General features: G+C 54.6%; 5 protein-coding genes across 5 annotated transcripts; 1 reads left to right on the top strand and 4 right to left on the bottom strand.

The window, feature by feature from the left end:
• Positions 1-1,517: 1,517 nt before the first annotated feature.
• Positions 1,518-3,560, bottom strand: J4E88_007754 (uncharacterized protein; the record flags this gene model as incomplete). The annotated part of the gene is made up of 1 exon (XM_049401369.1): positions 1,518-3,560. The coding sequence occupies one exon, from the start codon at positions 3,558-3,560 to the stop codon at positions 1,518-1,520; it is 2,043 nt and encodes a 680-aa protein (XP_049253053.1).
• Positions 3,561-3,764: 204 nt separating this feature from the next.
• NIP7 (ribosome biosynthesis protein nip7) lies at positions 3,765-4,449 on the top strand (the record flags this gene model as incomplete). The annotated part of the gene is made up of 3 exons (XM_049401368.1): positions 3,765-3,893; positions 3,961-4,263; positions 4,324-4,449. The coding sequence occupies 3 exons, from the start codon at positions 3,765-3,767 to the stop codon at positions 4,447-4,449; spliced, it is 558 nt and encodes a 185-aa protein (XP_049253052.1).
• Positions 4,450-4,820: 371 nt separating this feature from the next.
• Positions 4,821-5,576, bottom strand: ISY1 (NineTeen Complex (NTC) component; the record flags this gene model as incomplete). Its single annotated transcript, XM_049401367.1, has 1 exon — positions 4,821-5,576. The coding sequence occupies one exon, from the start codon at positions 5,574-5,576 to the stop codon at positions 4,821-4,823; it is 756 nt and encodes a 251-aa protein (XP_049253051.1).
• A 1,347-nt stretch (positions 5,577-6,923) lies between these two features.
• On the bottom strand, positions 6,924-8,315 carry J4E88_007751 (uncharacterized protein; the record flags this gene model as incomplete). The annotated part of the gene is made up of 1 exon (XM_049401366.1): positions 6,924-8,315. One exon carries the CDS (start codon positions 8,313-8,315, stop codon positions 6,924-6,926), a length of 1,392 nt encoding a protein of 463 aa, XP_049253050.1.
• Positions 8,316-8,988: 673 nt separating this feature from the next.
• Positions 8,989-12,215, bottom strand: J4E88_007750 (uncharacterized protein; the record flags this gene model as incomplete). The annotated part of the gene is made up of 2 exons (XM_049401365.1): positions 8,989-9,047; positions 9,107-12,215. The coding sequence occupies 2 exons, from the start codon at positions 12,213-12,215 to the stop codon at positions 8,989-8,991; spliced, it is 3,168 nt and encodes a 1,055-aa protein (XP_049253049.1).
• Between the last annotated feature and the right edge of the window lie 446 nt (positions 12,216-12,661).

Here is a 12,661-nt window from a genome sequence, read left to right as displayed (position 1 = left end):
ATCAAGAGTTTCCACATGCGAATATGTTATATGTTGAGGGATGAAGCGTGTGATGCGTTCGGCAGATGCAGGTCGAACACACAAGATTTTGATCGAAGACCTAGAACAAATGTAGACTACGGGCTCAGATACATTGTATAGCTAGGCATGGCCCGAGGATAGATCTACCAACTTTGAGTAGAGTGTCTTGCGTAAGAGTCCCTTGCGTCTAACTACCGGTCTTCAAAGCAAGCTGGAGCGACAATAGCGCAGAAGACAGGCAATAGCTGTAATTCTATCACATTTGAAGTGACGTGTCAGGGAGTGACGAGCTCTGTTCAGTGAGTAGTACTCACAGTCTCCACTTGCTAGTTGTGCCGTAGATGCTACAAGCATATCTGTCGCCAAGGCGGTAACCTTCGTCTACGCTGTCTAGACGAGACGGCCAGTTCATGCCAAGAGTGAGGCTAATATGAATGACTGCGAGGCGTAGTAGTAATCTTGAAGATCTTGCGCGTCCTAGGACGACGTCCAGGGTCCATAGATGTGTGCCGTGCTCGCCAAGGCATGGTAGATTTAGGCAACACTTTCTAGTTTGCACGCAGCTGTTGTACGCCGTTTGTAGGAATGGTTCTATCTGTTTCCGACGTCCAAGAAAGCTTCACGAAAATGCCAAAGAGACACTCGAAAGCTCAGCGGAGATGGGCGTAAATCGACGTCGCAGTAGATGCTCGCACGACATGACCCATGCATGGATCTGCGAATCTATGCGAGAAAGACGCTAGATGCCGGCGGTTCGTTGAAATGAAGGCATGGTTATTTAGCCGGTAACAAATCCACCCATCCATCCCTCTTGCCGGAGCTTTCCGACCGAGAGGGTAGAACACTATAAGATGCAGTGAGTACTATGTCAGTCCCAAGATCGACGAGGTTTGACCTTGGGCGTCCCGAGGTCGTCTCAATCCCGGCCATCGGAATCGCCATCGGAATCGGAGGTACATTGCTCAGTGGCCTCTGGAGTGAGTGGGATCCATACATCCTGTAAAACATCCTTGTCTAGAGTACTCCCTGTCGCATAAATGACCACCAGAAACCTCTCACAACCAGTGGCGAGTTTAATTTCTAGGTTGTAACGTGTGCAGTCACGTACGTCCAGATTGCTGGTCGGGAGACGTCGTGTAGACTTCAAGCGCCAAGGCCTAAGGTATCTGTTGATACGGAGCTTTCTTCGCCAGTCAAGCATCGATCAAGAAGTCCTAATTATTCGAAAATTATCAAGTCTCCCACGTGGCTACCGGAGACGTATATCGGCAGTAGGTCCCACACCTCGGTGTTTAAGGTCCGAAGGCAACTGACGAGTATCACCATGCACCATCGCATGAGCCAAGCCATCTTTCGATATCGTTGCTCTTCCGGTCATTTTCATTCTGTCTTCTACTCGTATCCTCATCTTTACACCCCATGACCACGGAGCTCCCGGAATGCTCGTTCATCGGTGTCTCTGACGCAGCTTTGTTGTACCACTGTGCAAACCCCATCTATCTACTAGCCTCCAAAATATTCCTCTCCAGACCACTCACCGCCTCCCTCACACTAGGCGCAAAGTGTCTTCTCAGAATCTCTCCCTCCCAAACGGTCCCTGCGAAAGGATTACTACCCTCGATTTCAGGTTTCAGTGCATCAAATACTCCATCGCCCCGTCTCTCCTCTGTATTCCATAGAGGCGCTACTTTTTTGCCATGCGTCTTGGTGACACGATTTATTAGCCCAAGCATAGCGGTACAAGACTTCTCGGGGAGATGCATGGATATGGACATCAGTTGTTTGGCGAAAGCTGCAACGCGGAGGGGCGGAACGGCGCGAATTGAGGTGGCGGGTAGGAGGACGGAGGAGAGGGAGCGGATAAGTAGGACGATGGTGGTTTGTACGTTGATTTTTGCGGTGTCGGCATGTGATGTCGCAGCGTTGGGGTCGGGAAGATGGAGAGACTTGGAGCTGAGTTCGATGTCTGGGTTCAATGCGACAGGATGTAGTGTGCGGTAGAGATGGGTGATGAAATAGCTGAGGTCGAGTTTCAAGACTGACGCTGTTTTCGCTCCGTCTTGGCCTTCGAGTAGTGCAAAGGCTGTAATGACGCAAAGGAGAGACTCGCGCGTAAGGTTGCGCTCGGGTGCTTCGTTATCGTCATCTTCATCCGATGCGTCTTCGTCGTCTTCAACTGCGGCAGCGGCCGTAAGCTCGGCGGTGGCGATGATGTCTCGAAGAGCTTCCAGGATGTCTCCAAAGAAATCTTGGTTGATCAGGTGTGCGTATCGTGCCAGACCTTCCAACACCGCACCCATGAGTTTGGGCGAGCGAGCCTTTAGGATTCGGAAGTATGCCACAAACACCATCTTGAGCGTCTCAGCCTGCATCCTGTCACGCTCCTCGTGACTGACAGCTGCATCCGCCTCCTTGAACTCCTTCTCGATCGCTTTCCTCTCCTTGAGCTCCTTTCGTAACCTCTTTGTCCTGAACTCGCGCTTCTGCTTCATCTTCTTGCCATTGACCATTGGGTCTTCCGCCTTGTCGACGGAATGATATGAGGCCTTCTGCGCAAACTCTGACAGTAGCCGCAGGTGCAGAAACGTGTTCAGCACGCTTTCGTCGAAGTGGTAGTTCCGGCTCTTCATCATCTTTGTCAACATGGTGACGGCTTCCAGCGCAGCGTTGCCATCCTCATCGTTCTCAAACAGGGTTTCCATGGCCTCCCTGCATCGTACAAAGTCGGCATCCACCCTCCTCGTGCTAAGTTTGCCAACGAGAATCTTCAACAGCTCTCCACGGAAGTTGAAATGCGGCACCGAGTTGAGCAGGTTGCATGCGCAGCTGACAGCGACTGTTGCCAGACCAGCCATGTGCTCTTTGTCCGATCCGCTCGACTTTGCTAGCCTCGCGAGGTGCTTTACATATGCCTCGTAGCTGGATACCAGCTTCTGCTCGAACTGCCGCAACTTCTTGACTTCCTTTGAGATCTTGTCTTGCATCTTCTCTTCCGACAAGGGCCGAATCCTGTATCCGGGGATAATGTCCTTGAAGATGGAGACTTGTGTCGCCAACGCCAGCTTCTTGACGGTAATGTTGTCCGAGTCGGCGAGGGCTTGCAGTGCCTTGAGCGCTCCAACGTGCTCCTCGGGGTCCTCGTTGACCAGACCTGCTATGCGCGCAAGCTCTTCCTTGGCGTCGAGTATCTGTTGTCGCGCTGGCATCTTGGGCTTCTCCTCGTCCACGTCTTGTAGATGCGACGCCTCGAGCGCCCCGTCGTCGCTGCCAGAGGCGAGAAAGCTGTCGGATTCTTCCTCTTTGATATCCTGCGCATTGGGCGGCGCCGCTACCCATCCCTCGGTTGTCCTGACGGGCAGCTTCTTGTTCTCCCTCGGCTTCTTCAGTCTGCGCGGTCGCGTTTCGTAGTCTTGTTCGAGATGCCATTTCGCGGCGTTCTTCACGAAGCTTGCCTGGTGGTCTTCGGCCGCGCCGCTGGCATGCTCGCCGTGTTCGGGCGGAGACAGCCGCCTTCTCTTCGCAGCCGGGACGCGAGACATGGCGCAGGTGCTCGTGGGCCGATGTGGGCGACGGTCAGGCTTGGTTGGGGATTGCACACCCGACTGTCTGAAATTTTGGCGGAGGCTGCGGAGGAGCCTAGCCCGGCTAGCATGCGCCCCACAAATTTTTGGCAGCAGAGGTCGACTTTGCGAACATGCGCCCAGCCCCAACCTCAACTCGGCACTTGTCTACATACGCCCACGATGAGGCCGCTCACAGAACCAGAGACCAAGACGCTCTTTGAGAAGCTCGCGACGTATTGCGGAAAGGGCATATCGAACCTCATCGCCGACCCTACAGGCGGGTCGGATCGCAATGTCTTCCGCGTCCAGGTATTCACTCTTCCAACCGCCCCCACCCGTCGCCAGCTAGCTCAACTTGCTAACAATCAACGCATAGGGCTCACGAGTCTACTACGTCCGCGAGTCCCTCGCCAATCTTGCCACATCCGTCGCGCGCGACAACCTCCTCTCTCTCGGCATCTGCCTGGGCAAATTCACCAAGACGGGCAAATTCCGCCTGCACATCACCGCGCTGAGTGTAATCGCCCCGCACGCAAGATACAAGGTCTGGGTCAAGCAAAACGGCGAGATGCCCTTCCTGTACGGCGGCAATGTGCTCAAGGCGCATGTCGGACGGTGGAGTGAGGATTGCCCAGAACATCAAGGTGTTGTTGTGCTGAGTATGAACGATACGCCATTGGTAAGTCGGCCGCCAGCTGTAAAGCGACGAACCGAATCTTGGGCTAACATGTAACATCAGGGCTTTGGTGTGAGTGCACGATCGACGGCCGAGGCGAGGAAACTGGATCCTACGGGTATTGTCACCTTCAGACAAGCGGATATCGGAGAATACCTGAGAGAGGAAGATACTTTGTTCACAACTTGAGCGGCCGGGAGCCTGTGCGACCATGCTCTGCAAGAGAAGCTTACTGCTTTGCCACAACCAGGGCCAGAAACCAAGGCTCACGTGCACGGCATATCCGTTTGCTACCCACTCGCATTCACTATGACCATACGCTGAGTAGTCCATCTGATGGTATCTAAGCATGAATGACCAAAGCATCATGCGCCACTTGCATTGTCATGCTGACTTGGACTTGCTCTTGCTTGTCCCAATGATTCTAATCTACATAAGTTTTGTGAAGCCGGTCGCTCGGCAAGGGTATCAATGTCTGATTCTCGTCTCCCAGCCAAGTAGAAGCTGCACTTGGAAAGTCGTAGTCTGCTGCTACACACTTCACCGCTGAAACTCCGCGCTCAACCCAGTTTCTCAAGAAGCTTCCTCCTCCTGCGCTCGACTAGCTCGTTGTTGACCTCGTCAAGGGTTGGGATGCGCCATCGTATGCCGTCGCCCACGTCACCGGGTAATTCCATCCACTCCTTCTGTGTTTTGCTCGGCTTTGCGTCCAGTTCATCGCCGAGCAACATGAAATTGTCCCAGGCCTCCTGCTCTTTGGCCGTTTCATATGCTAGCAGCGTGCCGTCCTCTTCGTCTAGGTTGTAGCCGTAGTAGCCCGCATCCACCTTCTGCCTCAGTTCACTCCTCTTTTCGCGCCCCTTGTCCATGTCGTCTTCCGGTCTGCTCTGCCTCTCGAACAACTCCTTGACCCCCGGCAGGTCCTTTGCTCGTCCAAAGTATCTGTATCCCTTTCCTCCTCCTGGCACCTCCCGCCCTTCTTCGTCAAGCACTCGCCCGCCTCTCATGTAGTTCGGTCCCCCCAAGCCTCTTATCTGACTTTCCCACATGTGCTTCTCTCTCATGAGTTTGTTGATCTCATCGTTGAGGTCGCGGATCTGGTAGTCTGAAAGGGCCTCGTCCTGGATCTTTGTGACTTTGCGCGAAATCTCCTTTAACACCTGACCGCGCCATTTCTCGCAAACCGGAATCGAGTTGACAGAGGTGATGAGCTTGGGGCGGCGGGTACGCGATATGTCGATGATACCAGCTTCCGCGGCCTGCGCAGCGCGGAAGCGGAAAAGCATCGAGTGCGCTTTTTCGGAATTACGCGCCATGCTTGCGGTCCGGACTCGGGTTCGAGCTCCGCGTTGCTGTAAGGTCGCAGGGGCGAGAGGGCCTCCTTCGATGGCAGTAGCTTTCTGTCGGAGCTAGACGGCGTGCCGTGGCGCGCTTTGGTGTCTTGTCGGGGCGAGATTTTATTAGGCGTAATATACGATGTTCCAAGAGAAACAGATGCTGCCCCGCAGTTGCAGAAGTGAAGATTTGACAGAAACAAGATGCGCGATTGGTGTTCGTGTTGTCGTGGTCGACGAAAGACTCAACGTGACAGGCGCGTTGGCTGGAGCAAAAGTTTAGTGTCCCGGCCTACTGTCTTGGCGTTATTGCGTACCCACTTGGAATTCGGGACCGCCACAATCCCGTCTTGATTTGTTTTGGTGCTGCAAGACTATTGCTCCATTCATAGCACACTGACGACCCCTCTTGCAGCCTGTTTTGACATTGTGTCTAGTTTTGCTCTTGGCAAGAAGCAATCATCTGCACTATAAGGACGAAATGCAATGTGCAATCAATCTCGATCTTGTTTTATTTTTTATCAATCTGACCAGAGACAGTCGACGCTACACTTCTAAGCCCAGGTACAGACATTACATAACGCCCCTATGCTAAATATACAAGTAAAACAATACTGAATGTTGCAGGTCGAGGGAGAAAAATGAATCGGCCGCATATGTTTGAGATGCGCTTCTAGTAGAACGGAGACAAGACGGAGACTAGTCTAGGTGGGAAGCGTCAGGTCATCTCAGTGTACAGCTCCAACCCCAGTCGAGCGAACTGCGCAGAGTAAACAGGAAATACTTCACCGTTGAACGCCATGCACAAATCTCCTTGAATCCGCATTCGAATTTGAGTTTCTGCTTCGTCCGGATCCAAACCGAGGTGTAACGTCCAAAGGCCGAAAGATGAATTGATAGATACATAGGAAAGTGGGAATGGCCCCCATACGAAACGACTAGTGCTAAAGGAAAAGAGACCGTCAGTTAGACCAGATGACTAGAGAAGCGTCGTGCGGGACAAACGCGGATGACAAAATAGGAAAGGTTCAGGTATAAGGTGAGATTATGCACCAGCTCCATAGTTCGCTGCCTCCATCTCAGCCTGATGGCGCAGCTGCTCGTTGCGCATCTCAGTTCGCGACTCCGTACGTGACTCCGTACGTGACTCAGTCCGGGACTCTGTGCGAGACTCAGTTCGGGATTGCGCGCGCGAACTTATGGAGCCGAAGAGCGAAGGCCTGGAAGCTGAAGAGTTGACGTGCCGACCTTTGATTGAATGTTGATGAAGATGTGCAACATCGTGCTTGCCTTGTGGACTCGTTAGCTTTCCTACACTGATGCAAACAATCAAGGGGTCTTACCATCGCAGCATGCTCGGACGTTGGGCATGAAGTCATGATCACGTTCAACATGGTCATGGATATCACGACTGAGATCCATGTTGGACGCGCTGGGTTCCTCGTACGTGGCCGACTCTGTAGCGCTGGTCCTGCTGTTTCGCCGACTAGTGAAGGATCCGCGTAAAGCAGTGACGCTGGGTCGGAGCATGCTGTTGATTCGGCTGGAAACAGATCCATGCGCCAGCGGCTCGGTCGAGGTTGCACGATGTGGTGTAACATGCGACTGTCGAATCGTGGGCACTTGGCCATAATCGCGGGATGATGTGCGCCGGGTAACGTATGAGGACATCGAGCCTCTTGAACGGCCTGTTTGCCGAGAAGAGCTGCGATACCCGCCATTGAACTCGTCTTGAATCTCATCTGCGGTAGCTGCCTTCTGGTCTTGATCAGACTTCGTTGGCGACTTTTGCTGATCGTTCTCGTCGACCCGTTGGCACAGATAATTCAGAGCGTTATACCACGTCTCGTGCCTCTGACCTGTTGTAGCCGTGAACTTCATCGATCGACCAGGTGTGACGACAAGCAAGCTTTTCTGGTGAAGCCCAGGAGGTAGAGGGTTAGGGTCGTCGACTTCTTGAACAGATTCGATGGCTACGCTCTTAGCCTTCAATGTCGTCTTATCGGCACTCTGAGGGTCTCGGTCGCTCCAGTACAGTGTCCTAGTGTAAGGATGAATCCAGAAGAAACGCCGGTGACGGTTCTCAGACATGCCTTCGCGCCCAGTCTTGCGAGTGTACTTCCACAGATATTCGCCAATCATCGTCTGAGTGATGGCCTGGATCATGCGCGGATCTGTCGCACCGGGTGGCAATCCATTGGCAGCAAAAGACGGCCCCCCTGGAATATTGAAGCGTTGGTCTATTTCCGAAGTAAACGAAGATAGTGATGACCTCCGGCTAAGAGGTGAAGACGCTCCGCTACGCTGTGACTGTCGACGCACACGCGGTGTGGTCCCGCCTGTTCTGGGAGTGAGAGTGTTGTTACCAGTCTTGATGGTAGGCGTATGCGGTCGCTTCTTGTAGGCGGATGCAGGCATTGTAGGCGGGCCCATTGTGCCTGGGGAGATTGGTTTGAGAGAAGCCGCGGCGATGACTTCCTTATGATCCGAAGGCAGAGGAGGAGGCGTTGCAGCGCGAGAGCGCATGCTCCCCGAACTGCCTGGGCGTTTGGGTGTTCGACTTGTCTCATTGACATGCTTTTTGCTAGGCGACTCCGGCGGCGACAGCGACTTTTCAAGCCCGGACGTGGTTATCAAACTACTCCATCGCTGACTTCGAGCAAGCAGCAGCTTGTCGATCTGCTGAGCAGACACCATTGTCTGTGTAGCTCCATCGGCCATTGGCGTTTGGGGAGTCTTACTGGCGGCATTGACACTGACAGGTGGAAAGGCTGTGCTAGCATCCCTGCTATCAACCGGTGGGGTGTTAGCGTCCGTGGTATTCTTATTCCAAGATAGTAGAGTATCGAAGTAGCTGAGCTTGGGCGTGGATACTTGCTTATTCGCCGATGCTTCTGTCTGAGAAGAAGCACTAGTGGTTACGGAAGGCGCGGCGGCCCGATGAGCGGTACCAGGTCGCGGAGGAGCCAATGGTTCAGTATCCTGCGCAGCAACAGGGGACAATGTCATAGCAGGGACAGAAACACGATTTGCTGTGGATGGCCGACTTGTCGGTGTTGGCAAAAATGCCGGGAGCGTTGGCGACTCAGGCTGAGTGTCTTGAACAGTCCGCACATCGGAACTGTGATGTAGAGACACCGAAGGAACAGGTAGTGGGATCGGCACGGTCTGCAGTACGCAGACGGCTGACAATTGCAGTGGTATCTGTTCTGGCTTTACGGGTGTGGTGGCCTGAGACGAAACCCCAGAGAAATTAGCGAGAATTGGCCGCTCGGGTCCAATTGGCTCAGTAGTCAGCGAGGACAGTACGGAGATGGTCGACGGTGCTACCCTCAAAGGTTCAATGGGATTGGATGCCTGGATCGACAACGAAGATAGTTGTGACGGATCTGCTCTAGCCACTGCCACCGGGTCCGTAGAGCGAGCGGAGAAACTGGACAACACGAGTTGCGGCTGTCGTAGCGCAATAGGTTTCGTGACTTGTGCAGAAAGTGGAGAGAATTGTTGTCTACTGGTTCCCGGCGCGCGGGGTACTGTCGACTTAGTCGATGTCGTAGAAGATGCAGAGAGGACCACACGAGGCAAATCCTTGGGCTCAGTCGAGCGAGACACCAAAGGTGACATCTGTAACAACGTCGGCTTGTAGGGTGTGACTCTAGGCTCAGTCTCGTGGGCAGACAAACTTGACATTTGGAGTGGTGCACGCTTTTCTCTGTGACCGATATCTTGGGCAGGAGATGCCGGAAGCATATCGTCAGGGCTTCGATTTGACTCCGTTGTCGAGACATATTCGGCTAGTTGTGCGGGCTCGGTCGATTGTGCATAGATAGCAGACGTAAAAAGACCTGCTGGAGCCACTAGGGTTGGGGCAGTCGCCTTCCGCGGCTCCGTAGTTTGATGCGAAATGGAGGAGATGTCCAAAGAAGGTGTAATGTCCTTCACCAGCACTGGTACAATAGGATCAGTGCCATGAGACGATACTGTCGACACCCCAAGAGCAGGAGGAGCAATAAGGCGAGGCTCGGTGCTATGAACAGCCACTGACGACATATTCAGAGGAGCAGTGGGTACGGCATGTGGCGCCGTGTTTTGTGCATGAAGCGGAGATAATGCGAACAACGGAGCTGAAGGGATTGTTGGCTCGGTCCCCTGACTTGAAAGAGAGGACACAGCCAGCTGAGGTATCTCTGGGGGTTGGGGACTAGTAGCATGACCGGAGACGGAAGAGAAGCCAAGGGCTGGCCGAAGTGCAAGCTTGGGTTCACTGTCTTGTGAGGTGACCATGGAGACGTCGAGATTTTGACGAGGCAAAGCTCGCGGGCTTGTGCCTTGCGAATGCAGGGCAGAGACTTGTAATGTAGGCAAGCGAGCAGCATACGGTTCTGTGTTCTGACTCGATATAGAGGATATGGAAATAGGCTCGCGGGCATCCTGTTCGGTCATCGTGCCCGAATCAACCATAGTTGGCCTGGGAGCATCGGGTTGAAGAAGCGACCTTCCGAGAACAGCCTTTCTTAGTGGATCTGGCGTGGCATGGCTTGAGTATACGACACTGGATCGACTTGGTGATCCCTCGATGGAACTAGCATCATCGTCATCGCCACTCAGGTCGTTGAGTTCTGCCAATAGACTCTTGCCTTGGGCGGGAGTGTTCTCGTTGCTGCTGCTGACGTAGCCCGCGGGCGAGTCTCTTGACGCTGGGGGCGTACCTGCAAAGAAATCTAACCCTCTCGGCGTCGATCTCCGCGAACTGCTGTCTCTAGCTCTTAACGTAAAGCGCGAAGTCTTGTGGTGAAGAGGAGTCCTGAAATCGGAATCGTATTCATCGCCAGAGGCAGAAGCAGTGCTGCGGTAGGAATTGATGCGACCAGCTTGTGAGATTGAGGGTCGACTACGCCGGGCAGCAGAGTTGGAAGGGCCGGCCTCGGTCTCAGTCAGCTGGTCGCTGCTGTCTCCGTCGAGGGTCTCGGCTCCGGTTTGGAATGCGTCGGACTCAGTTGCCATACCGTCGCGTTCGTTGGCAGTCTCGAAAGCAGCATCTGAGGTTTCGTTGGCAGTGTCGAGGTTTTCGTATGCGCTCGTTCCCGCGACGGAGCTGAGTGCATTTGGAAAGGAGCCGGGTACAGAGTTGGATGGGTGCGGTGGCCGACTTGGGGTGTCGGGCACGGCCTCTTGCTCTTCCCACTCGTCGTCTTCTACAATCTCGTGCGACACGTTGCGCAAGGCCCCAAGACGATCTGGTCGAGCGGGTTTCTTGAAAGCATCCTTGTCGCTCTTCCTTCGCTTGCTTGCGCTACCAGGTCCAACTTGAGCGCGGGTAGCGTCTACTTCATCACGAGCGTCTTGGAGCATGCGCTTCAGTTCGATCTTTTCGGTCTTTTCGCGATGGATATTGTTCTTGAGTTGCTGAATCATGCGGTGGGCGTGTTGAAGCGAATGTTTGAGTGTTTCCGATTCGAGCATACCGTGGCGCGGAGTGGCCTTGCTTGGAGACGGTTCAGGCGAGTGTTCAGGCGTTTGAGATTGCTGCCTGACACCACGATCGTCATCAGACGATCTGTCAGATCGGCCACGATGCTCTGATCGTGCGCGGTAAGCGACAGCTTGAGCCAGCTCTTGATTCTTTGTCATGAGCTCTTCGACCTTGCGCTGCATTGCACCTTTTTCCGTCTCCGTCATGGCCGCGACTCGCCGCAGGCTAGAGAGCTCCGTCTCGTGCTGCTTGGTCTTGTTGATGTGATCGTCGTTGAGCTTGGTATACATCTGCTTCAAATCTTCCAACTCCTTCTCCAAAGTGGACCTCTCGGTACGTGCGAGATCCAAGGCATGATTGAGGCTTCGCTCCTTGTCTGCGGCCGACTTGAACTGTGTTTCCGACTCGCGAACCTGTGTCTCAAGATTCCAGTTGACGTCCTTGAGTCGCGATTCGCTTTCGTCCAATGTTCTCAGACGTTGCGACAAGCCTTCGACCTCGATTTCGAGCTGCGATCGGTCCAGATCAGCCGCCTTGAGGGCGTCATCCTTCTCGAGGAGGACGGCCTGGAGGTCCTTGAGCTGGGAAAGCAAAGAGGTGGAGATTTCGGTGGCCAGGGCGATGTCATTGATGCGGCTGGGCTGCTGGTTCCTCTGCTTCCGCGACGGAACGCTCACTTTGGTGGGTGACTGGATGGCGTCGCTGGAGTAGATGGAGCCACCGGCAGTGGGATCCGTCTCGCCACTGGGTACGCGAGACTTGGGGAGGAAGGCGCGAGCCGTCTCCCTTCCAACCTCGTTGAACTCCTTTTCTAGCTCGGCCAGCCTCTGGCGCAGCTCTGGCCCGATGTCGTTGTCTGGCTGCTGCTGCTCGACCTCGTGCAGCTTGTCCTCTAGCTCCTTTCTCTGCTGAACAAGCGCGCTCCCCAGATGCGACGTCTCCTGCAGTCTGCGCGTCGTCTCTGCCAAGTGTGCCTGTAGAGCGCGTTTGGCCTGTAGGGGTGATCCGTTCAAGTACAGCGAGAATTGCGAGTTGTCGAAGGCCGAGTATCGCTGCCGGTGGGCGTCGTGCGGTGCGGCGAGGAAGGGGTCGGCGCCATTGTGGTGCTCCACCGAGAGCGCGCCCGGTGGAGGATTTGCTGTAGCCATGAAGAGTCGCTGGATGCGTCTGCTATTGGGTCATCTCCTGGCGTGGCTCCCCCGCTTCCACGTAGACGTGCCCGGGACGGCGGGCGGAGACGGGATGCGTTGGGCGAACGGTGCAGGGCAGGAGTGGGCGGCGAGCGCGTGTCGTGGCGGCAGGCGGCGGCGGGGGTGTTTTCCGGGTAGTATTAGAGACAAGAGCGATGGTACGTCTCACTCTGTCGGGCTGTGGGTGTAATGCACAAAGGGTTTGGGGGGCAAGGACGCGCGGGAAAGCGACTGGGGACACGGCAGCGGCTGCTGGCACTCGGTCGCGTTTCCGTCACACTAGAGAAAAGAAGCAAAGGCGCATCCCCAGGCAGGGGCGCGGGATGGCGAAGAAAGAAAAACAAGGGAATGCCGAACGGGCTGGAGGGGCTACAGAGGCGACAGAGGAGGGATCATGGTAGAGC

Source organism: Alternaria novae-zelandiae (assembly GCF_023758075.1).
Source record: "Alternaria novae-zelandiae strain BMP 2774 chromosome Unknown scaffold_16, whole genome shotgun sequence".
Taxonomy (NCBI): Eukaryota; Fungi; Ascomycota; class Dothideomycetes; order Pleosporales; family Pleosporaceae; genus Alternaria; species Alternaria novae-zelandiae.
Note: the sequence above shows the minus strand (reverse complement) of the source record. Positions and strands in the feature narration are given on the sequence as shown.